Source organism: Cynocephalus volans, chromosome 9 (genome assembly GCF_027409185.1).
Source record: "Cynocephalus volans isolate mCynVol1 chromosome 9, mCynVol1.pri, whole genome shotgun sequence".
Lineage (NCBI taxonomy): Eukaryota > Metazoa > Chordata > Mammalia > Dermoptera > Cynocephalidae > Cynocephalus > Cynocephalus volans.
The window spans coordinates 19,377,988-19,404,653 of NC_084468.1; the positions used below are offsets into that span (position 1 = coordinate 19,377,988).

General features: G+C 36.9%; 1 protein-coding gene across 2 annotated transcripts in view; it reads right to left on the reverse strand.

The window, feature by feature from the left end:
- Nucleotides 1-548: 548 nt before the first annotated feature.
- Nucleotides 549-26,666, reverse strand: part of ADGRA3 (adhesion G protein-coupled receptor A3) — a 109,615-nt gene continuing 83,497 nt past the window's right edge. For both annotated transcript variants that reach the window (XM_063108435.1, XM_063108436.1), the window contains exons 13-19: nucleotides 24,668-24,881; nucleotides 24,259-24,467; nucleotides 15,734-15,858; nucleotides 14,558-14,681; nucleotides 4,552-4,697; nucleotides 2,280-2,375; nucleotides 549-2,138 (exon numbers count right to left, since the gene is read on the reverse strand). In XM_063108435.1, coding sequence (XP_062964505.1) covers nucleotides 896-2,138; nucleotides 2,280-2,375; nucleotides 4,552-4,697; nucleotides 14,558-14,681; nucleotides 15,734-15,858; nucleotides 24,259-24,467; nucleotides 24,668-24,881 — 2,157 coding nt within the window. In that variant the 3' untranslated portion in view covers nucleotides 549-895. The remainder of the gene's footprint in view (nucleotides 2,139-2,279; nucleotides 2,376-4,551; nucleotides 4,698-14,557; nucleotides 14,682-15,733; nucleotides 15,859-24,258; nucleotides 24,468-24,667; nucleotides 24,882-26,666) is intronic.

Here is a 26,666-nt window from a genome sequence, read left to right on the forward strand (position 1 = left end):
AGCACACCAACAACCAGTGATAACTTGTAGGTCAGAACTGTTTTTGCCCTTGGAGTGGAATTTAATGATCGTGACTTTAGCATGAACCTAAGGAACCGTATCTGTTTAAATACAAAATAAAAGCCAACATAAGAGCCAATAGTGAAGAATCCAGAATGAGTATATGTGATATGACAGCTCTTCATTTATATTCAAGAATAACATTATGTGCAGGAACCACCTCCCCCACCAAAATAAGAAAATTAAACCCAAATATAAACCACTGAAAAGCCACAAAGTGTTGAAAACAGTATTAACAGTATCAAAGTAATATGGCAAAAGTAATGCAATTTAGGAAAAGTGTTTTTAGGCATTCCCATTTTCAAAAACATCCTGTGAGATCTTTTTAAAAACCTTTAGTGTTTAAAAATATATTTATAAAATACATCAATCCAAAACTCATTTTGTACGGTTAACCATGTAATATATCTGAGAACTGATTTATGTATAATCTTCATTAAATATCTCAATGAATAAACTTCATTATTGTAAAACACAGAAATAAAAGATTGACACAATGACAAACACCTATTTATTGTATTCAATACAAACCTGAAATGTTAAGTAGATATTACAGATTCCAAAAAATTACACTTCAGATTCCCAAAATATTCTGTGGTGCTTTGACAACTAAAACAATGCATTATAGTGTTTTGGTTTTGTTTATTTTTTTAATTCCTAAAAAAAAAAAAAAAATGCAATAATTTGGGTATATAAAAATCCAAAACTTAGTTTATTCAAAATTCTTTTGAATCCCTAATGTGGCTGTAAACAGTTTGTTTTCAAATGTTCATAGCTTAAAGGAATGTGAATATCACAGTTTACGTGAACATCTACCTAGGAAGTCCACCCAACACTACACAGTAGTCTCGTGTTTCCATAATCCAGTCCTAACATTGCCAGTGCTATCCGTACCAAGCAAGGGTCCTTCCTGCCCACTGCTTTTAATTGGTCCATTCTGAATGTCCAAGTTGAGGCCATAAGATTTCTGTTGACTTTCAAGTTCAACTACAGTTGGCTTCCTTAATCCATCTTTTTTACTACTAGTCGAAACAGGCTTTTCAAAATTTCTGCTGCTTTTGGGAAGTGTGCTACAAGCATCACTGCTGTCTTGTTGGGGGGGGTTGTACTGTCTCTCTCTGTAGGCTAAATACGCTCTTCGGCTCCTCGCATGCCCTTCATTACTGCCCGACCGACTTTTAGGTAAGCCATTCTGCACACTTCCTTCCACACTGGTTGGGACATCATAGGCATATTCTCTTAGGACCGTGAGTCTGCTGGCCCGGTGTCCTTTACTTCGGTTTTTATGATGGCGACTTGGGTGCACATTTGTTCGAAACTGAACTTCTAAAGGCGCCACATGCATTTTAATGTCATTGTCCATCGAATGTTCTGTTAGACTATTATCAAGCTGAGGTGTGGAGTTCAAAGGTAAAGAATTAGTATGGCACTGAGCTGCAGCAGCCTGCAAGTTGGTTAATTTGCAGCCCTGGGAGGAATTTTTGAAGCTTGAGACACTTTTGTTTGTGCATGAAGACTCTGCACTGCTGTTGGTGCACTTTGGGGCCTCTCCATTCGTCCCACTCGAGTTGGGAGGCTGGACATTGACTTGCACCGAATATGAGCTCCGTCCAGGGCAACATGTCATGATCCACGCAAGTCTGACATCCTCCCTATTAACACAATGGTGAACCATGATGAATGCACTGAAGCTTAAACACGTGGCTCCAAAAAAGAAGCTAAAAACCAAGTCCAAAGGGTAATACAAAGAGACAGCCAAGGCCCCAAACATCCACAAAGCAACATACAGGAGCAGAGTGAGGCTGGCCCCCAAAAGTTGAGAACGAAAAGTATGTTCATTTTCCAATGCAGACGTAGAAATCAGAGACAAAGACATTGAGTCCTGATGATTTATTTCACCATTTTCATTGGCTGCCAATCTCTGTTGCTCCTCAGTGGGCTCCTTAAGCTCATATTTGCGCTCAGGGTGTCTTTTCAACTGAATAAATATGCTTAAAAAGTACATACAGTTTACAAAAGTGATGAAGCTGGCAGGCCCATAGAAGGCTCCCAAGGAGGGTTCCCACGCCATCCAGCAACTAGGAAAGACAATGGTAAATCAGATCAGATGCTACATATTATAACAAATTATGTAAGAGACTGCAATAAATGATAGTGCCTAGAAAATACTCAAAAGAGAAGCAACTCGATCAGGTACACAGAGAATACGAAATACTCACTAGGGTGCATTTGGCCGACTGCCGTAATTCTTGATGTTTGCTGCTGCTGTTATGCCACAAACTATGAGGGGGATACCACCACCAATCAGGTAAAACCTAGATGGAGGAATAATGGCAATAACCGCTCTTTAATCATTTTTTAAGGTGAATTTATCACAGTATCTCTGTACTTCAAGTCATTCCTTGAAGATTATCCTTCTTATTCCAATAATAAGTTGAGAGTTCACTTCCGGAGACTGCTATATTTAGCGACAACCTGTTTTTGCTTTGTTTTCTCGATTTCTCTTTTTAAAGCACAAGGTCTAAGAAGTTTCCAAGCTGAGGAAAGCTGATCTGCTTCTGCCACCCTGTGGTCAGGCACAGTAACACGCAGCTACTGCAGGCAGGAACTCTGCTTACGTATTTTTTTTTTTAGAGGGAACAGCTGGTGAACAGAGTATGGACTTTAAGATCTCACTGTGCCAGAGTACAGACAAAAAAATGAAATGACTTATTAATCATTGATTAATGTTCAGCTAAGCCTGCATGTTCCAGAACCTACAGGGCTATGCATCTTCTCCCCATCAATGGAGATTGAGGCACATCCCAGCAGCTACAGAGTGCAGGGGCCCTCCCTGACCCCTTTCCACGGAGCAGCTGGGGAGAGCCACGGAAATGATGTGCAGGAAGAACTGAGTGAGACAGAGAGGTGACTCGTCCTGAGAAGAAACACTTTGTGGCTGGAGCATCTCTGAACGCTCTGATCTCTCTGAAAAGAACTTTCTGCCCTGGCCGGATACTCCTGGGTACAGTCAAAATCTTAATTCTGCATTTGCCCCTTCCTGAGACACAGCCCCAAGTCTTGAATTGGCTGGATAAAGGCAATATTTGTGACACATCTTCCCTTATTGTTTCTTCTTCATACCCAGTTACTAAAATCGTTTAATATATTAGTATTGCTGAAAAGACAGCTAATTACCCTATAAAACTACAGCCCTGTCTTCTACTACCCAAGTTAGAGGAAAGCCAACATATGTGGCCCTCCCTTTCTCCCTGCTATACTAATCACATGTGCATCTTACCTCAAAAGACAGCATCATTTCCAAAGTTAATCTTGGGCTCTATCATCTTCTCTGTATCCCCCCCCCCCAATTTCCTATTATCAATTTAACCCTTATTTTGCAGCTTTAAATTTTTCTTCTCCACGGCTTATTTTCAGCCTTTACACATATGTTCAAGTTTCCCCATCTTCTAAAACTTTCCTTGAACTACACCTTTCTCTCTCCCTCTAGCGACAAACTCCTGGGCACAATGGCACCAGCACTTGCTTTGCCTTGGTCACCTGATGATGGGGTGATTCTGCCCCCACAGTGATGCTGTGGCTGCCCTCTTTCCACGTACCTGGCAGCTGTGCTGCTCGGGCTTCCTTAAGCTAAGGGACCAAGGGGAAGGAGGGCACCGGCCCTAGAAGGTGTACCTTGCACTGTCTACAGCAAAAGGGTACTGTGGGTCATTGGGGACTGAATAAGGTTTACAGCCAAAGCTGCCTTTTCCTTAACCCTTTGTTTTTTCTCAGAGCCAGATAGGAAGGACCAGCTGCTTCAGGATAGGATTCCCAAATCGCTCAGCCAAAGACCATCTCTCATTTCTTTTAACACAAGCGACAGATGTACCAAATCTCATCCTACAATGTCACTCTGCAGCCGAGCACTCCTGCTGCCCTTACCATCCATAGAACTACCCTGTCTCCTCCTGCAAACTGCAAACTAAACTCAGTCATCAATGACAGATTTTTCTACTCATCCAGCATGATAATCCATTCATAATTTTTTTTTTATTGTAATGGGTAGGAAGGACATAACTCCAAATCTGTTTTGTCTTTTGTAGAGAATAAGTAAAATGATACATACTTGTATAGATTAAAATGACACAGGACCTCAAGGAAATACAAACAGTTAACATTTTCTTAGAGCCTATTATACGGCCAGTACCATCTTAAGTGCTTGCACATTAATGCATTTATTCCTTACAACAACTCCGTGAAGGAGAATCACCCCACTCTAGAGATGAGCTAAGAAGTCACAGACAGGTGAAGAACTTGACCAAGGACTCACAGCTGGAAGGATGCATAATTCCTATTAAAAATAGGCAGCCCAGCTTACTACTCCAATCTTTTACTTTCCAAATTTTATTCAGCAATTTTTTATAATAATTTATGATTATGCTTCAACTAAGGCAAACAAAATATTTAATTAACATTTAAGATAATAAAACAAATAAAGATATTAGGTACCTGAGCATCGGTCTTGGTGGAGGCGGTGGTTCATCAGGATCCTGGCATCTTTTAGCTTTTTTAGTGACTTGTTTATAGATATTTCGAGCTGTCACTCCTACCCATAGTACTGTAGCAAGGGTAGAATAATGAAGAATTATCCCAACCTACAAAGAAGATTGAAGAGTATATAAACTATAAGAAAAATAATGTTCCACTAAGGCTTATCAAAAGATTGATAAATAATTTTCAAAAGTCTGATCCAAAAGTAGTTACGGAGACAGATTCTAACGATCAACACCTTTACCTGCTAATGAAACAAAGCACTCTAAGAGACATCTTAATAGAGGATTACATTCTTCCAATGCACAAACCAACAGATGGATCTAGGAAGCCCACAGACTACCACTTATGCCCAGGATGACCCTTACTACATCATAGAACTGGCTCCTAGACAACATTAAACCAAAGGCGTGTTTTTCATAGACACAATGTTATAAATTAGAGTTTGGTTTCTAATGCCCATTTGAAGGAGGAACAGAGAGGGTGAGGGTAACTAGAGGCTAAAATCCAAACCTGACAGAGAAAGAGTTTTAGATAAGGGACCTGAGTTCTAATTCAGAGCTTTTATATACTGTAGTAGCAAGAGAGCAATATAATATATTGATGGTTAAGAGGGTGAACTTGAGAATCAAATTTTGCCTGGTTTAAAAACTGCTATCTACCTCTTACCTGCTGTGTGACCTGAGCAAAGTCACATAACATCTCAAGTACTTATTTGGGAACCAAAAATACTATGAAAATACTGAGGTTAAACAGGATTAAAAAAGAGCATTTAGAGGCCAGCCCCGTGGCTCACTCTGGAGAGTACGGTGCTGGTAGCACCAAGGCTGCAGGTTCGGATCCTATATAGGAGTGGCCGGTGCGCTCACTGGCTGAGCATGGTGCAGACAGCACTGTGCAAAGGGTTGCGATCCCCTTACCAGTCAAAAAAAAAAAAAAAAAAAGAGCATTTAGTACACTGCCTAGCACATGATAAGTAATTAGTAAAAATATCTGTATTATTACTATTAATTACTAGAAGTGTGGTTTTGAGGAAATAATGTGACTGTTCTGAAAATAAGTTTCCTCAATTTAATAGTGAGAGGATTATCAATAGCCACCTCTATGGGTTACAGGGATTGAATGGGCACAACACCTGGACTGTAACTGGTGCTCAATGGAAGATAATTACAATATATGTAACTGATGACACTAATCAAGTGCCTTCCTAGAGGGATGATGGGGCATGTTTATCATATGACTTGAGTTTGAAGCAACTCCAGTTAAGAGGAAAGTCTAGATAAAGGTATAAAACAGAGGTTTAAAACTTATTTTAAGAAAAATAAATGCCATGTGTCACTGGCACATCAAAGACATAATCCAGCTTTCTTAACTAATTACTTGCTACCTTTTTTATTATTTCTTCTTAAGCATTTTTGTAACTGGAAGTCTTCAGTATCCTTAAGAGTGAACACTTTTCTGTAAATTTAGAAATGACAGAAAACACATCAAAACCTAAAGATGGATGTTTATCCCCTTAGAAAACTCTTCATCTTATACCTCCTATGTCAAAAATACTTTTAACCTACCCAAGTTTAGTAACTGGGTATGAAGAAGAAACAATAAGGAAAGATGTTTCGCAAATACTGCCTTTATCCAGCCAGTTCAAGACTTGGGGCTGTGCCTCAGGAAGGGGCAAATGCAGAATTAAGATTCTGACTGTACCCAGGGGTATCCAGCCAGGGCAGAAAGTTTTTTTCAGAGAGAACAGAGCGTTCAGAGATGCTCCAGCCACAAAGTAATATTCTATTAATAAAAAATTCTAAGAAAAAATGTTTCATTCTAAAGAGATGGCTCTCCAATCTCGAGAACATCAAGCGGATAAACTAGGGCAATAATAGAGACATGTATACACCGTCCAGAGTTTATTTTCACGAGAACCAATCTGCAGCTAAAACTTGGTGACATGAAAGCCTAAGTTTTATTTTGCAGGAGGAAAAATCAGGGTAGTTGCTGGTCCAGGGTAAACATTGCAGTGATTCTGGAGGTGCTAGGAGTGTGGATCCAGCTTGGACAAACTAGAGAAGTCAGAAGTTATCTTCAGAAGAAGAAGAAAAGTGGCTCCTTGGCTCCTGTTAGTTTTGCTGACTGCACTGCAAAAGCAAAATTTATAGGCAGAAGTGAAACAGAAAGCATAAAATAACCCTCTGAGCTATCTGAAGTCTGTAAGTAAAAACAGTATAAATGAATTTGGTGCACAGAAACCAATAAATTCAAGACAAATCAGCGATTTTGACTCAAAATAGTAGGCTCCCCTACTGCTGGAGCTGTCTCTGACACAAAGGTCAAAAAAATGAGATAGAGCTTTAAAATACATAAATTAAAAATATAGGTTAAGTATTTTTGACATAGGAGGTGTAAGATGAAGAGTTTTCTAAGGGGAAAAACATCTATCTTTAGGTTTTGATATGTTTTCTATGGCATTTCTAAATTTACAGAAAAGTGTCCACTCTTGAGGATACTGAAGACTTCCAGTTCAATGATTATTACCAATAGTGGAATTTTAGGAGTCTGATGACACCTGGTAACAGAGTCACGTAAACAAATCACTAAATATTCCACAAGAACGAGAAAAAAGAAGGAATTAAGATCTAGTGCAGAAGGTTTTCCTGTCTTTTGGAATGTGGTACTTCAGACTATATTCTGCATCTAACACTTTGTACATGAAAGACAACCTCACTGTCACATTTTCTTCCAAATAAGTCAGATTCAGATAGACATTTTGTAAGCAGTTTTGAAGTAAGGAATCTAATTCATAGGGCATGTAAATGATTAATTAAATGCAATAGATTATTACTTGAGAAAGCCACCCTACCTCAGGACACCAATTTCCAAAGCTGCAAAATGGGTGTAAAATAATTATCCTAAAGAATTACACTTTAAATGTGTCACACAATTATAAACTGTCACATATTGCAGAGTATTTTAACCACCAATAAACCTAAGACAGTACAGTGTATATAGCAACTGTGCAAGAAATGGTCTTTATGATGAACACAATCATATATAAATATAATCATGTGCCACACAATGCCATTTCAGTCAATGATAGACCATATTTATTACGGCGGTTCCTTAAGATTATAATGCAACTGAAAAATTCCTATTGCCTAGTGATGTAGTAGCCATTGTAATATGTGTTAGCACGTGTTTGTGGTGATGCTGGTGTAAACACACCTATTGTGCTGCCAGTCATATAAAAGTATGACCTAGGTACATAGTAGGCTATCCCATCTTTCTTTACCATGCTTTCTACGGCCTTCAACGCTTTTTTTGCAAAAGGAGCTGAAGGAGAACTAAGAAGCTGAGTGACACAATAGAAGTGGCCATTGACTCAAAGCTGGAAGGGATCTGTGTTCTGGTTCATGACATGCTGCCAATAGCTTAATCATTAATTTTCTGGTCCTTGGTTTCCTTTGTTAGGCAGTGAAGGGATTCGGCTGGATCTTATTTAAGTTACCCTGTTGCTCCATCACTCCATGATTTAATGAAATATAGTGCCAGCTGCCCTTCTCAAGCGTCCTTTTATGTCTGCTACTAGAGGACTGCTGCTGTGGTCCAGGAGAGACCTTTGGGTAAATCCAATCAGTGAAGAGCATTCTACTTGCCAACTATTGCAAATGTGTTATCTTAACTTTCATATTAATCCTAGAAGTACTTTTTCTTCATACATTTTCTAAACACATAAATGGAGTCACAGAATTGAAATAACTTGCCCCAGATCACTAGAGTTATTAGGTGGTGAGGCATTATCCAAATGCTGGTCTGTTTGACTCTGGGTGCCCGTCAGTCTCCACTACTGTGCTTTACACTCTAGAATGGGTCAGCACTGAATCATAGAATGGGCAAGGGCACTGGAAACCAGCAGACTTGAGTTCGGATCATAGCCTGCTACTGACCATGTGACCTCTGGTAGATGATTTAACTTCTTTCAGACTCAGTCTCCATGTCCACATCTCAAAGTTAATAATACTGACCGAATGGTTAAACTAGGAGGAAAAAGTGAAAACCACATTAAAAATATACATTTTGGGACATACAGCAGGCATTCAATAGTGGAAGCCGTTATTTTAATTTTTATATGCAGTCATGCGCCACTTAATGGCAGGGATACACTCTGAGAAATGCATTCTTAGGCAGTTTCATCATTTTGCAAACATAATAGAGTGTACTTACGCAAACCTAGATGGTATAGTCCACTACACACCTAAGCTATATGGTATTGCCAATTGCTCCTATGTGAGTAATGCACCACAATGTTAAGATGGCCGCGACCTCACTAGGCAACAGGAATTTTTCAGCTCCATTATAATTTTATGGGACCACTGTCAGATATGCGGTCCGTCATTGAACCAAATGTCATTATGTGGTGCATACTATATTCATATATGATTGTATTCATCATAAAGATCATTTTTGCACAGTTGCTATCCACACTATACTATCTTCAGTTTAATTGTGGTTACTGGTGTTTAAAAAGTCTCCAGTATGTGACAATTTGTAATTGTGTGACACACATATAAAGTAGAACTCTTTAGGATAATTATTTTATACCCATTTTGCAGCTTTGGAAATTGGTGTTCTGAAGTAAGGTGATTTTCTTAAGAAATAACCTATTGCATTTAATTAATTATTTACATGCCCTAAGGTATCACCTGGAACTTAGAAACCAGAGTCAGAAGTGTTTGGCTGGTGGTGTCTTTAATAACCTTAACCAATCACTGTGTGGGGAAAACTACTTGTATATTATAAGAGGAAAACAACTTTGATATTATTAGAACCTACTCTTGCTGTTTGTAAAATATGAGCATTCTAAACAGGAAATAACAAAGACAAAACTACACAGATTATATCCATATACAAAACTACACATAAAAACACACCCAAGAGAGTTCAGTTTTAGAGACGGAAGGACCTTAATGATCATTTCATTTAGCTAGCCTGACCCATTATTTTATAAAAGAAACATTAAGTCCCTACTAGGTTAACTGACTAGTAATACAAGCTGTAATGGCAGATACAGAATTACAATCTACTGTTACCTGGAATCCCAGGCCAATCCTTTCAGTGTTCTACCACCACCACTCAGCTGGCTGTTAACTGACTTAAGTATTATAATGGCAAAGTAAAACAAGTAATCTGAGTCAGAAATACGAGAATGGTGTTATGTCTTTCTTAGCAGAAAGAAAGAACATTGTAAAAGCAGAAGAAACAACATGTGAAAACATCTGAGGATGTGCCTTTCCCCTTTCTTTTTTATACCTTTCTCTAATGGACATCTGTTCTAGAAAGTCCCAAAATTCAGTGTAATTCTTCTTCTTTTCCTTTTACAAATGGTATAAAATACCATTCAGGACAATGAAAGGCAGTCATCTTTACAACGGCCTCTTTTTATTCATTTCCTTAGTCAAATAAATAAATGTGTCTGCTTCATGAAATCAATCAACACTTTTAGATAAAACTGAGACCATTACTACCAATGTGTGCTCAGTACTCTCCAAACAGTCTATGCTTAAAAGGGCTCTAGGTTTGAATGCTTTCTGCTGTTTGCAAACAGAGGCTTCTTTTCATTCACTCACCCAATAAATATTGCTGAGCACCTACTACGGGTCAGGTCCCGTGATGGTGCTCAGATAAACACTGGTGCATCAAATTGATATAATTCTTGCCCCTGTAGAGCTTTGAATCCAGGCAGAGCTTAAGAGTCCAGAGACAGTAAATAGTAAATTGTAAAGTTTTGTAGGCACCATGAGATTTTACTAAGGACCACAGAATAACAGTGGGATGTGAGGGACAGTACCTCTGAAACAGTAACAGTAAACTGAGACCTGCAAGGTCAGTGGAAGCCAGCCATGCGAGGAATGCAGAAGCACTGTCTTCTGTACACGCATGGCGCCCATCCGAGACCTGTTGCCTGTCTTCTAAACTGCAAACAAAGCTCTTTTTCAAATGTATAGTAATGGCCTAAAACAGAGAAATACACTCCAAAGCTGAGAGATAATTTTATCAATAACATTAATAGTAGCCCAATTAATAGGTAACATTTATTGAGCACTTACTGTATACCTAGTATTCTTGAGCCCTTTCAGTCACTTAATCCTCTCAGCAATTCTTATACATACACACACTTTAAATTGGATCTCAGGTAACTAACATTGGATTAATCCTAAGGTTTATGTCTCACGACACATTCTAATAACTGTGGTGAGCATAAACTGCCTTATTTAATTAATTAGTTATTGTTAATAATATAATAAGCATCTAAGAATCTACCAGCAAGACAAAAGGTAAGACCTTGACAATAACCAGCATCTAACTACGACATCATCACCCAAGGTAATTGTCACCCTACGTTCTATGTTCATCACCCCCTTGATTTCCTCTTTATATGGTTTTATTGCAGCTACCTATTTTTGTTAAGTGTGATATTTACTTTAGTTATTTTTATCTTTATAAAAAAAAGATACCAGGGTGAATATAATTTATGGGACTTACTTTTTTCACGACTCATTCGTGTTCATTCTGCATTGCTATAATTCATTAGTTTTGACTTTTGTATAGTACCTCAGTTTATTCATTCCCTCCCTTGTGATGGGCATTTGGGTTGCTTCCAGGTTTTTGCTACTGTGTATAGTGCTGCTATGAATACTCATATCCACGTGCACATTCACACGCACACGGCAAGGCTACTCTCTGAGCCCAGGGGTGGAACTGCTGGGTTTCAGGGTATATCGATGTTTTTAATTCGAGAAGGTAAAGCCTCCCACTTACACACACCCACTTATATTCCTACAAACAATGTATAAAAAACCCTGTGGATCCGTATGTTTGTCAATACTTGTCATTGTCAGGCTTGATTTTTTCCTGACAGAAAAGACATTAAATGGTAAATAAGTGTCTTCATCTGCATCTCCACCAATGATGTGAAACACCTCTGCACATGTATTACTCTTCTAAGAATGGCCATCCATTCTCCTACCACTTTTTCCACTGGGTTGTTTGTGGCCTTCTCATTGATTATAGTTACCAATATATTTTTTATCCTCATGCTCTGACCATTGTAGGCAAGATAAATAGCTTTTTCCAATTTGTAACTTGTCTTTTCACTTACTTTAAAAACTCTTAATAATAAAAGTTCTTATTTTTAGTCAAATTTCTCCCTTTTTTAAATGAATGCCTTTCGCTGTCTTAAGAAATCCTTTCTTATCCCAAGGTTTATGGCATCTTCTAATAAGAATTTTAACATTTTGGTTCAGACATGTGAGATGTTAATCCACCCAGAGTTGACTTATTTCTAAACAGATTGCTCCCTGCTCCATTTCCTGAATGGTGGTCTCTCTTGACCAACTGATGAGGCCTCTCACCTCTGTCATGTACCAAGGTTCCGCAGGGGTCACTTCTGGACTCTCTACTGTGTTGATCAATCCACCTGTCCCTACAGTGAATGCCATGTGTCTTAATCGCCATAACCCCATAAGCCCTGATGACTAGTAAAACAGTCTTCGGGCTCTGCTTCTCTTTTTCGAACGTGTCTTGGCTTTCTTTGGCCCTTTACTTTCACATACATTTTTTGAATTTTAACTTCTCAATATAAATTGTAGTTGATTTTTGTGACCCTTTACCCATTCCTCTAACCCTCTCTCTCTCCTCCCTCCCCGCCCCCAACACCATATCTGTTCACTTGTCTTAACGAGTTCAAGGAATTGTTGTGATTGTTGGGTTTTCTCCCCCCCTCCGTTTGTGTGTTTGTTTATTTATTTGTAGCTCCCTTGAATAGCTGAGAACATGTGGTATTTCTCTTTCTGTGCCTGACTTGTTTCACTTAACATAATTTTCTCTAAGTCTATCTATGCTGTTGTGAATGGTATCTAATTCTTTTTTATAGCAGAGTAGTAGATATACCACATTTTCCGTATCCACTCATCTGATGATGGACATGTGGGCTGGTTCCAACTCTTGGCTATTGTAAGTAGTGCTGCAATAAACATTAGAGTGCAGGTATCCCTTCGGTATGATGATTTCCATTCCTCTGGGTATATTTCCAGCAGTGGGATAGCTGGGTCATACGGTAGATCTATCTGTAATTGTTTGAGGAACCTCCATACTGTTTTCCATAAAGGCTGCACCATTTTGCAGTCCCACCAACAGTGTATGAGAGTTTCTTTTTCTCCATAACCTCTCCAGCACTTACCATTCTCAGTCTTTTGGATATCAGCCATCCTGACTAGAGTGAGATGGTTTGTCAAAGTGTTTTGATTTGCATTTCCCGGATGCTGAGTGATTTAAAAATCATCTTACCGAGTTTTGTGAAAAATTCTCTTCTTACCTAAGATTAATTTAGAAGGAACTACCACATTTCTGATATTAAGTCTTCCCCTCCTTGGACCTAGTATATCTTTCCATTTATTTAGGTCTTCTTTAATACATATTTTAATTTTACCTATAAATCTTGAACAGCTTTTATTATTCCTAGGTACTTGATAGTCTTTGATACTAAATAAATGATATTTTTCTCACTAATTATGTTTTCTCACAGTTGCATTTCTGCATACTAGTAGTTTTGTACATTAAATTTACATTCACTCTTTGCTAAACCTCCCTATTATTTCTAATAATATATGTGTAAAGAACTTTAGTTTTTATATAAACAGTTATATCATCCAACATCTCAATGATCATTTCCAATTTACAGGTGAGGTAACTGAGATGCAAAGATTAAATATTAAAATCGGGATCGCAAAGAGAGATTTTCACTCCCATGTTCACTGCAGCATTATTCACAATAGCCAAGAGATGGAAACAACCTATACATCCAAATAGATAAAGAAAATGTGATAGAATACATAAAATGGAACATTATTTAGCCATAAAAAGAAGGAAATCCTATCATATTCTACAACATGGATGAACCTTGAGGACATCATGCTAAATGAAATAAGCCTGTCTGAGGCAGATAAATACTGCATGATTCCACTTATATGGGTCTCTAAAGAAGTCAAACTCATGGAAGCAGAGTGTAGAATGGTGGTTGTAAGGAACTAGGGAGAGAAGGGAATGGAGAGCTGTCGTTCAATCGGCATAGAGTATCAGTCATACAAGATGAAAAGTTCTAGCTATGTGCTGTACAGCACAGTCCTTATAGTTAGCAATACTGTACCATACAATGAAAAATTTGTTAAGAGGGTAAATCACAAGTTAGATGTTTTTTACCACAATTTGAAAAGAAAATAATAAAGGTTAAGTAAATTGCCCATAAAAACACACCTAGTAAATGGCAGAACGAAATCTGATATCCAGGCAATCTCAACTCTTAATTACTATGCAATACTTCTTGTGATCTAGCACATGTAAGACAATATACAAATACAGAACATAATTTTACCTATTTCCTATTCATATAGTGCAGAATTTTCTTTTTTAATAATTATTGTGCAAGAATACTGTTCTCTAAGGTTACATATGTAATAATTTATTTAAAAATAAGTTGAACATTTAATTCTTAATCTTTATCAAAGCTAATACGTTTCTTATTTTTACATCTTACAGTTAAATTTTTTCTAATTCCTACTGTTTTCACCAATGGATGAAGTAATTTTTAAAATCCTAGTGTCAGAAAATGTCATTTCTCTTTCAGCCAAAGTTTTATACATTTTTTAAATTAGATGTTAGGCATTATAACAGACATAACAAGTGACATTAAAGTCCCAATAATAAAGAAATGAGCTGTTTAAGTTTATATTCACTTGTAAAATGATAATTCAAAACTTGAGGTATACTGGTACATTGTTTGAGTGAGAGACATGTTTAACTTTAATTAAAGAAAATGCTTTAAAGAAACAGTTTCCTTGTATAGTTCATGAAACATATAAAATTATTTTCTGATACCAGTATTTTTTTTCCATTTCAATGTTTCATTCTGACTTACTGCTTGGCAGACGCTGGCATTTCTGGTTTGGGTTATTCCTCCCACGAAGACCACACAGGTCAGAACAATATGAAAGCATAAGTTCACGAGCATGTGCCAGCTCTTCAGACTGATTCTGATCAAACTACAAAAAACGTACATATTTTCAATATTCAGTCTAGTGCATTTGAAGTAAAACACCATGATGTGCATCTATAATTCAATTCCAACTGCATTGAAGACCAAATGCACATGTTTCACATTTAACCATGTTACTTAACAAACATATACTATCAGTCATACACACACTAACAGGACTTGAGAAATTTAACTCAATACAGTTTCTTAACACTTAATTTTATGCATTAAAAAAGTCAAGTCAATTATAGAACCACTGTACCCATTAAAAGCTAAACAAATTCTCCATAATAAAAAACATGCAGGCTTTTGCTACTCTGATGTCTTAAGATGACTAATTTACTACTTGGCTACCTAGAGATTTCTGCAGTGTGCCACTGAGTCTTTTTCCGGATCTACTAGGATAACATAGTCTAAACACCCAGGACGTTTCTTCCTGGCCTTTAATAACAAAACACTGATGTCTTTCTTTTTTTTTAACATCAAAATCTCCTTTTGTTTCTTAACTAAATGTCAAGACATGTCATATATGTCCAGCTTAAAGAGGAAAACACATTCTAGCAAAACCTTTTGTAAAGTGAATTTCTGCTTAGCAAATCCTTTTGGTTCATTATTTTCTACCATAAAATTAAGTTTCTCCAATTAACAAAAACCATATCCCGTGCTTAAATGTCATAAAGTTCTTTAAAATGCCATCTGTAAAATAAAGAACGCCACAACAGGCAAAAAGTCATAAAATAAAAGTAGTAACACAGTGGTAACACTGCGTAACACAGTAGTAGTAACACAGTAGTAGTTCGATACCTGAAATATTCTTTTCCAGATACAAACCCAGCAAACTGACTAGGCACTGTAAGAGATGAATTTACCATCTCATGCACTAATTAATTATGTCTCTAATAGCATAAAATGAAGAAGCCTTGTATGCGGTCTAAAGTAATCATCCGTCCTTTGGAAAGACAGCATGGTATCAAACTCAGTGTTACCCTAATTAAATGTGAAATAAAGTCCTTCAAATCCCAGTGCACAGATCCGTACTTGCCGAGTTTTCTTTCTCACCTGTGATGGTATATATAACTGACGATGACAGCTGAAAGGCACAAGAGCAGAATGACGGCGGTGGTGTAAACCACAGGGTGCAAGAGACTGGCTGCCTGGGCATATAGTTCAGACCCTGTCAAATCCTGAGGGGAGAAAGAAAGAATCAGGTAGTGCACTTTTCTGGACATTTAACTATTGAGATTTTCTTGAGTGACTAAAACACACCAACAAACAAAAACGCTGGCCCTTAGATCTCTTCACTTTATTCAAGGACTAATATCTCGTGCTATTTTCCTCACTCACTTCTTTGCCTCCCTGACTTCCCTTGTGTTAACTACTTGTGGCATGTTGTTGTTCTGCCCTGGACCATCTGCTTTGTAAATCTGAATACTGACTCGCACTGAGGGTAATGGAGACAGAACAGCAGCCCACATGCAGGTGGTTCACAAGGGGCAACCATAGACTCCATCCTTTTTAATGCCCTTTCAGCCCACTCATCATTCTGCATATTCACCAGCTGATAGGACACAGCAGAGAGCAGTAAGTATCTCCAAGTCAGCAAAGACTCAGTAGACCTCTCTAACCATCGGTGTTCGAGTTCAACTCCAAGTTCCACAAACACAAATGGGCCAAACACTCTAAGGCACCAGAGATGGAATGGTAAGATGTGGTTCCTGCCCTTGAAGAGCTGAAAGTCACTGGGGAGAGAGATGTACAATCAGATCACAATGATGCTGGAAGAAGATAAGTGCAGCACAGTCAAGGGAGAAAAGAGGAAGAGCCCTGTAAGAGCTCTGAAATCCATGAACAATAACAGCAGGTCACTTACAGAGCATTTACCAAAATCCAGGCATTGCCTGCGTTCAGCACTTTACAAAGAGTAACCCTGTGAGGCAGGTATATTATTAATTCCATTTAATAGCCTGAAAAACTGAGGCACAGAGACGCTGAGTGCATGCAGATTGGATCCAAAGGAATGTAGCTGCCAAGACTGCTCCCAACCGCAATGCAGACGCTGCCTCTCTAACATGAAAACAATGGACATCTTAAAGCTACCTTTCTTACAAAGGATCAAAGCAAGCTGGGAAGACAATTCTATCCAGGTGACAGCCCCAGGCCAGAAAACTGGGGTTTTAGGTACGCCAGATCCCTTCACCAAATTCTCTTACGGCACTGACTCTTAAAACTAAAAAAATGACTGCTATACGTAGGAAGGAGCTCACAGTGAATGTATCTCTAAGCAGAAAGCTCTTGAGATAATATCTGAAATAAGAAAAGCTCAGTGAAGAGGGGAAGTAAACAGGTGACAGACAAGGAATGGAGGATGGCCTCAACACTGTAGGAAGGGAATGGGCAAATATCACCAGGGAAGAATCAGAAGTTAACAACATGCAATTGTAGACCTAAAAAGATCATATTGGAACACCTCAACAAACCCTTCAACTTAACAAAATATAAATCGTTATTGACAAAAATCTAACAAACATCACAATAAGTGGGAAGCTGGACCAAGAACACAAGAAACAATTCCAGCCAGAGTGCTCCACTACACTGTGATGAGCCTCCAACCTGTAATGCATCATCTACTCGACAAGTATTAATTGGGTACCCCCCAGGGCCAGGCACTAAGGTAAGCACCAGATATGCAGGAACAGGCAGAAGACAGTCCCAGCTTAGTCTGTAAACCAAGTACACAAAAGGGAAAAACAAAAGAAAAGCCTATCGTGATCCATTCTGTATAATTTGCCCTTGTAGGAGGGCCACAACACTAGCCTATGGTACATGGCCTCCAGGTATCCACATTAGTTAAAATCCAGAACATTAGTGGAAAAACTCAAAGAATGTCAGGCAATGAAAACCACCTGGAGTCTAGTAAAAGTAGACACATTTGCCCTCAACTTTTATGAAAAGCTACCACTCAGTGCCAAATTAATAATTGAGGACAAACGATCAATATCTAGGATTTAGCCTCTAAATTCCTCTTATGCACTGCCTGCTTTAGATTCCTGTTGGGAATTCCTGTAGGGAATGTTCAGTAATGTTCACTGCTATTTACTAGCTGTACAATTTCCATCTCGAGGGGCTTGGGGAAGGGGTGAAAGTATCTTCCACAATCCTTGGCAGAGATTAACAAAACGTGGGGAGCTGGATATTATCTAATAAAACATCAAAGCACCAATTTAGTTCTCAAAGTATATTGTACATTATATTCGAGCTGAAAAGAAACAGTACTTTTTAAAAGCCAAATGAAGGGGACATAGAATGAGGAAGAAACTGGAAGTTAAAACAGAGGGCAGTAATAACCCTGGTAATTCCAAGCAATGACTGAAGAAAGGAACAAGTCCCTCAGTCACTGGTAACAGAGGGCACTGCTTCCACAGGCGCATTTCTGACCTGCACAAATGCAATGAGATCCCCTGCTGAGAAATTAACCTAGGGAAAGTAATAAAGGGCCAGATAGTAAATATTTTAGGCTTTGTAAGCCAAGAGGCAAATCAAAGCTATTATGCACGTACTTATTAACCATTTAAAATATAACCATTAAAAAATTAAAAACCACTCTTAGCTTTTCGGCTTTCAAAAGAAAAGAACAAAAAAACATTATAGCTGGCTGGACTGGGCAATATGAGAGAATATAAGACTATTTAAGCCAATCGAGAAGATGAGGACTTTAGGCTAACAAGTTAAAGATCTACAATGAGAGAGATCAAGCAGAAATATGAATCAAATTATTTTCAATTACAGAAGTAAACAAATATAGGCTTTATAATAATACAACAAAAACATTACTAAACACACCATACAAACACATGGTACCAGGAAGTACCCATGAGTAGGAAAAAGTAAAACTGTCATTCACATTTGCAATATGATGATACATAAAACAGGAGAGGTCTCTGCCCTCTGGTACTTACACTACCACAGTCCATCACTAAATGCTGGCCTTAGTCACTCTTCTATATGGCACAAAGTTTAAGAAAATAACTATGCTAGGAAGCGAAAAATAAAGCTCTCTACACAGGTTACTGCACCAATGTAGAGAAAATTAGAACACCTTAAAAGTGTTAAAAATCACAAAGATTATCATTATTAAGGACCCAAATAAAACACAAAGAAGAGTTTTTGAAACTGTATTTACTTGATAGAGATTTATATATTTACAAGAATTACTACAAGCCTTAGAATTACTAAATATAAAAATCGATGGAAGTTTTAAATTACTGATTATCATCATATCAATAATAAGAATAATTAAAATCAGCAATTATCTAAATTCACCAGGATCTGAACAATGGAAGGAAATCCAAAGAAAATGACTCAAGGTACCCTCTTTGTCCGAGTACAAGGAATTATAATAAGAATTTCCAATAAGATAAAATTAAAAACTAAATTTGAAATCAGAAATGTAAAAAGAAAAAAAAAAGGATGACTTTTATGTTGCTTTCTTCCTCCACAAGGAACAAAGAAAAATAATTTAAAGATTTTGCTCCCCCTACCTCACATCATACACAAAAATCAATTCTAGGCAAATCATGGACCATATGTGAAAAGTAAGCACATCTTGAAGAAAACAAAGAAGATCTTCATAATCTTGGGGCAGGCAAAGATTTCTTAAGTAGGACATAAAAAGCACTAACTAAAACAGATAAATAATTAAATACGAAATTGGACTTCAGAAAAATCAGGAAACTCTGTTCATAAAAAGACAACATTAAGAGGAAAAGAAAAAAAGTTGCAAACTAGGAGAAGCTATTTGCAACATATATAGCCACCGAAGAGCTCCTGTTAAGAACTCATATCAAGAATTCCTATAAATCAATGAGAAAACAGACAACTGTGTGTGTGTTTGGGGAGGGGAGACAACTTGAACAGGAACTTCACCAAAGGAAGTAAAAACTGCCAATAAGAAAATAAAGAGGTGCTAAATGTCAACAGTCACCAGAGAAATGCAAATTAAAACCACAATGATATATCACAAGACTACCACAAAAAAAATTAAAATTAAAGACTGACAATATCAAGGATGCAAGGAATGTGGAGCAACTGGAATGCTCATTAACAGTGACACCATACACCAATACAACCACTTTGGTCAATTCTGTGGCATTACCTACTAAAGCTAAACATAGCCTGCAACCCAGCAATTTCTTTCTTCAGTGTGTATGTCCATCAAAAACCATACATGTGAATACTCAGCTTTTTCTTGATAGCCAAAACCTAGAAACAAGCCAAATGTCCATCAACAATAACATGAACAAACTTTAATATGTACATACAATGGATTACCACGCAGCCATGGAAAAGAATAAACTGTTGCCACATGCAAAAAAATAAATAAATAAATCTCACCAATATGACAGGAAAGAAACCAGACACAAAAGAGTACATAATGCACAATTCCAATCACATCAAGTTTAAGAACAGGAAGAACTTTTCTACAGTGAGGGACATCAGAAAGATGGATATCTCATGACATGGTTGCAGAAATTGACTAGAAAGAAACACAAGAGCTACCAAGTGCTCAAGTACAAATCTTGATCTTGAAGATAGTTATGTGTGTCTTTCATGTGTTGCGCTGCAACCGCTCCACTTGCTATAGCAATTGCTAGGGTGAAAGGAGGCCACACAAAATGGCAGCTGTTTAAGTTTCCCACCCGCATGGTCCATACAAGAAGGCACCTCGAGGAAGCAAAGGGGGAGTGTCACTTTTAGCTCCGCAAAAATTTGTATTGGTAGTTGCGCTTTTCCACGCTTGTGATTAGTGCATGATCAGTAGGCTAAGCATAGGAAAGTAAGGCGCATGCACATGTGACCTTTCCAGTGATTGGCTGTCAGTGTGGAAATCCCCGCTTGCTTAGATATAAATACAAGTGCTTAAGAGACAATAAACGGAACTGCTTGATGGAACCCCCGCCACGTCTGAGTGTTCCTTTGCGGGCTAAATAGGCGGGCAGTGCACTCACCCACCTTCGGGGATCCTTCTTCCGCACCGCAGAGGGCAACTTATATGGTCCTGCCTGGGGGGCATAGGGAATCTGCCGGGGATCACTCCATAGCCATGGCCAGGGAAATCTGGAGCCCAGGCCTGGCTGACCGAGAGAGCACCCCTGGAGCAGTTGCAGCCCAACATTCATGTACAAAAATATCATCAAATCATACACTTAAGATTCGTATACTTTATTCAATAACTCAACTTAATGAAAAAGGAAAAAGAGTTGGTCTGAAATCCCACTTCGGAAAATTTATCCTGCAGATACCCTATTAAATATGCAAAATGATACTGTACAAGCAAACTAGTGGAAACAAACACAATGAAAAAATCTAAATAAATTATGATAGGGGCATAAAATAATATTCAGAGGTAAAAAGGAATAAAGAAGCTCTTGTATATCAATATGAGAAGATCTGAGAAAGGAGATTTAGCACAGTGATTAACAACACAGATTCTGGAACCAGACTGCCTGAATTCAAATCCCAATTCCAATACTAACTACCTTTGTGGCATGGCACTTAATCTCTCTGTGTCTCATAGTTTTCCCATCTGTAAACTGCGGGATGATGATAATAGCCCTATACCTCATGACATTGTTATGGGAACCAAATAAATTAATGCATGTAAAGACATCAGAAGAGTGCCTGATACGTAAGTGCTTAATAAACATTAGCCACAATCATCACCATCAGCATCCCCACCACCATCTTCCTTTTTAAGATATACCATTCCATTGCGGAAAAAAGCATAGTTCAGAACAATACATGGAGCATGCAACCCTTCTGTAAAAACAGGAGAAAATAACATTTCTTCAATACATATGAAAGTTTCTTCAATATTATGCAAGAAACTGATAACTGCAGTTTCCTAAGACTGTGATGGGAGGAGGGACAGAAGTTCAAGTTTTCATCATACATCCTTAAAGTGTAGAAATAATTAAAACATTTGATCCATGTGAATGTAGCACCTATTTAAAAACTATTTAAACAGAAACATCACTAGCATTCACATTCAGTTATAGAGTAAATAAAACTGAAGTTTGCTTTCATTCAGCAAGTTTTACATAAACAAATTTAAAAGCATCACTAGAGAGAAAAATGATCATTCTCTAGCTTCACATTTTTGGGTGAATACAATAAAAAAAGCAGAATCATTTTCACTATTATTACCAATTAAAGTACTAAGTACTACATAGCTAGATCCAGACTCTAATCATTACCCTACTTTCTATTCAGTTTTCTTTTCTCCTACTGACCCCAGTTCCTACGAATCTTCCTGCTCCAACTGGCTATATCTGATCAGATCATTCAATTTCTGCTTAACTTTTCTCTGACTCACACTGAGACCTTAGGACATAACTTGTTATAGCAGGATGTACCTTGAACCAACTGTGGTATCTATTTCAGACTTATAAACAAAGATATTCTTCATGTCTCATTTTTTTAATAAAAAATACTTTAAAGCCAGAACAGGAAAAGTTTTATGGACTATTTCCCAAGACAGAAATTTAGACTTGCTATATAAAATGATATATTAAGATGGTAATCAAGAAAAACAGAATTTTATCATTCAAAAAAAGTTTAGTGTAAGAAAAAAAAATGTTCATCCAATTTCAAAATTTATTTTGTCTATCTTAGACATAACTTTAATTACTTCAGAGTGGGTAAAATTTCAGTAGCTTCACCTTTAAGTTTAATTAGCAACTCTAAAATTCCCATATACTAACTTTATTATAATTTTGTCAACAATTTCAGATACATTTTACTTTGCTGCCTCTAGGTGGCACAGTTACATCTAAGAAAAGAGAAAGAACACAACAAATGGAAAAAAAAATCTTAGTATTTATTGTATTTTAGCTTTAAAGAATTGTGTTTTACATTTTTTAAAAGATTAAAAGTCTGAAAGATAAAAGAATAGCTTATTCCTTCTAGAAAAGGATTATAATAATTTAAATAGTTTAGAAGCACAGTTAGGAAGTTCAAAAATAGATGCTTTAAACTGCTATTAGATTAAATAAAAATAAAAGTTTCATATGGTTCAGTAACATAGTGAAGTTTATTAAATGCATTTTTTGTGTGTTTTGTGCTTCATTTATTTTGCTCAACTTTTTCTAGTTATTATATAAGTTTCAGACAATGTTATATTTCTATTATTTCTCCTTCAGTACATCATAACTTCGGATTATTTTATACTCAAAACCTGAATGGTCAAACACTTTTAAACTGAAAGAGAAAAATCCTTCATACAATTATACTTCACGCTTTAATTTAAAAAGAGACTATAAAATAATAAAATATGAACTTACAAAAATTAGACTCAGACTTATAGAAATCAGACATCTTCCATTTGTGAAGACAATTATAAACTACCGACGTGAACTTTATGTCCAAACTGATAAAGGACTTGTCAGCTGGGACAAATAACATACATATTCGTGTACGTTACTTGCAGTTGTACAAAATGTCTAATGATGTCACTGAAAAGATAATCCTTATGACCTGCTAAATAATCTATTCATTTCTCCGTCTGCTCCACTGGTGCACAGAGTAAGGTATAGGAAGTTAAGAAGAAAGGAAAACGAGCTGAGGAAAATTTATTATAATTCAGGTTTGCTTCAAGATCATTCCTAGTAGAAAATGCTATCCTGTTTTTTAAGAAAAGTTCACAAAATGTAAAATATGTCTGTTTCAAGACTACTTAGTACTTTGATAAAATAATGCCCAGATAACAGATTCACAACTGGAATCAGAAATAAGAAAATAGAAGTCCTCACACCCAGGCTAACTTCAAACCATTTCTGGGAAATATATTTTAGACTCATCAGTAATATCTTTCACTATACTCTAAATGTACTCCATGATGTTTAGTACCTAATAATAATTATATAACATAAAATAACAACTAGCATGGTTAATTTCATAATTATCTACTCAGAAACCAGATTCACTTAAATATCTCATTAATTAAAAAGACCTGTCCTTGAACATAAATAAATACCAAAAAGATGAACAGCTATTAACACTGGTGAATAACAGAAAACAACATTAGATTGATCGGCATTGAAACTGAAAAGACACTCTTTGTGTCAATCCTGTTGCTTGCAATGACAAAACTGAAAGTATCACCATTAATTCTAAATTCAAAGAGAATCTAATAATTATGACATATAGCAGGAAAAGGCACTAGATGGCAAAGTGGGAAAATCTCCCTTCACTATTCACTGTGTATTGTTGGACAAATAAATCACTCTTTCTGGGGCGAGAGAGTTTGTATAAATCCAAGATCTCTCCCACTTTTTAGGTCAAAGTCTCGTTGAACTGATTCACTTTTAAGGTTTACTGAAAATTTCTATACTACAAATTGAATACCATACATTTCACTTGGTAGTAATTCAACTTCTCTTTAAAATCAGAATTACACAAAACACCACCTCTTACACAACTAAAGGGAGCAACTGATGTTAAAAGTTAAAAAATTCTTCGTTTCAGCTTAATTATGCATAGCGAAAAATTAAAATAGTGTTTACGCATAAAGTTAACAACTGCCATACCATTAAAACCGCATAGTTACTGAGGGAGTAGCACTGAATCGTGGTGACATTTTCATCTGAGTAGAGTATATGGCATCCATCTGACTTCCAGCCTCCTTGTCCATTCAGCAAATCGAAATCCCACTGGGCTGCGACTGCATCTGCTCCATGTGCAATTCGACGCAGTGACACATTAACAGGGATATGGTGAGTATCTACATTCACACCATCTGGAGAAAATGGGAAATAAGAATATTTCTAAAACAAACTTCATACACAACAGCTTATACACTAATGGGTACTCTGCAAGATCTTTTCTCGCGAGTGACTCATTAAAACAAGAACGAACAAAAACAAGCATTTTTTGAAACAGTCAACTATAAAGTCACATTAGCCAGTGACTACAGATTAACATATGCCACATACACACCTATTTTGGTGAGAATCACGGGGGTAACCACTGTACGCCGTTTTCCATCATCAGCCAAATTTGTAGAATTTCCAGTGGCTGGAAAAAGCTTTCCATTGCGGAATGCAATGAGTTGAAGCTTATAGAGAGAGTCATCAGTTGGTCTTACTTCTCTTTTTTGCTTTGATGAGAAAAGGGAAGGAGGAAGCTGAATAGAAGCCTCCACAATAGTATTCTGAAAATGTGTATATACATAAAAAAAAAAAAGAAACCAAAGAAAGGCTGCTATATTAGTAGGTAGAAACCAGAAAAAATATTCCAGCTATTTATAAAAGTTTTCTAATTATATGTTGAGTAAATTTTTTAGAAGTGTATATACAAAATTTAATAGTTAAAACAATTTATCAGTCAAGGAAAATGTCTGAACACCATGACAGCATAGACCAAAAGAAGTATAAAATAAAGAGAAATGAAATGCAAACTATTTTTCAAAGAGTTCAAGAAGTAAACAAAGAGATTATTTCAAATTACAGTTTTCCCATGATAAACTATACTGCTGAAGTAGACAGCATTAAACAGATCAAGGATCTCAGTGATCACTCTTCACATCAATTTTACAATGACAAAATATGGTAAGCAAGCCCAAATATAGCATATCACAAATACGAGTATAATTAATTTGGGCTTATGGAACTTTAAGGTGATTTATGACAGATGCAAGCAGTCAAACAACAAAAGAATGAAATTATACAAACATACCAGAAGTTTAGATTCAGCACACTCTTATTTTAGCAGAAATTTTTTTTAAGACTAAGAAACACATGTTTAGGAAAACCTAACAAATAGAAACAACTGAAAATGTTGATTGATCACTGAATGCTTTTCAGATTTCCTTATTGGGGATTTTTAAACTATAAATTATTCAGCATTCAATAAAAACAATCTGTACGCCAAGGGTAGGAAAATAGTTAACTATCCTTAAAAAATCCCTATTTTAAGAATTTATTACAAAGTCTTTTTCTTGGTCACCAACCTCTCCCCCTCTAATCCAACGTTCACATTGCCAACAGAATTTCCTCTTAAGAAACTAATCAGATCATTTAATATGATCAGTTTAAATAATACCTTGGTTCTGCAATGTTTAGAGAAATCCTAAGTACGCCAAATAATGTGACCAAATCTATTTCTCAAATTTGTCTCCTAACACTCCTACACCACGACTCATACCCAGGCCACCCTGAGCTAGCTTACAGTGTTAGAGTCCTCCCATGTTCTCTTCATGCCACTGTGCTCACTGCTATTGAAATGCTATACTGAAATGCTCAGCTATTCTTTTGGCTGGCAAACTCTAGAATGTATCCAACTTTATTTTAGCAAGGTAGTACCGCTGGCAATGGAAAGAATGAATCAGAATGAGAAAGGTTAGCAGCCAGGAAAAAGACGCTACACTGAGTCCTTAAAGTAGGGCTCTTGTGGATGAATAATCACATCTCCTCAGTATACTGGTTTTGCAGCTAGATGCTCCCTCTTCTGGATTCACAGCACTCAGCACACATCTCTGTCATGCAAACACCTGCAGCCTCACAGTGTGACTGTCTGTTTTCCTAACCAAAGTGTGAGGATTTGGGGGTACAATTTCATTTTTTGGGGGGGAGGGGATCTTTTATGTTAACAGTTCCTGGCACTTATATTTAATAAAAAGAGCTCACTATGACATTATCAAAGTCTGTATGGAACGTATATATATACAAGAAAAGGTATTTTAGCAAATGATTGACTTTAGATTTAACTGCTGTGCTTAAAACAACATCAGGACACAGCAGGTACCCATAAATATCTGTTCCATATAAATATTTAGAAGTCTGAGTATTACTTTTAAACTGAAGATGCCAAGAAAATATTTAGTAGAAATATTTCATGTACGAAAATGCATAAAAATGTTTCCGCTGCTCTCGCTTACAAATATAACCTGATGTGGAAACAAAATTTATTATAAATTCATTTGCTAATCTGGTAAATT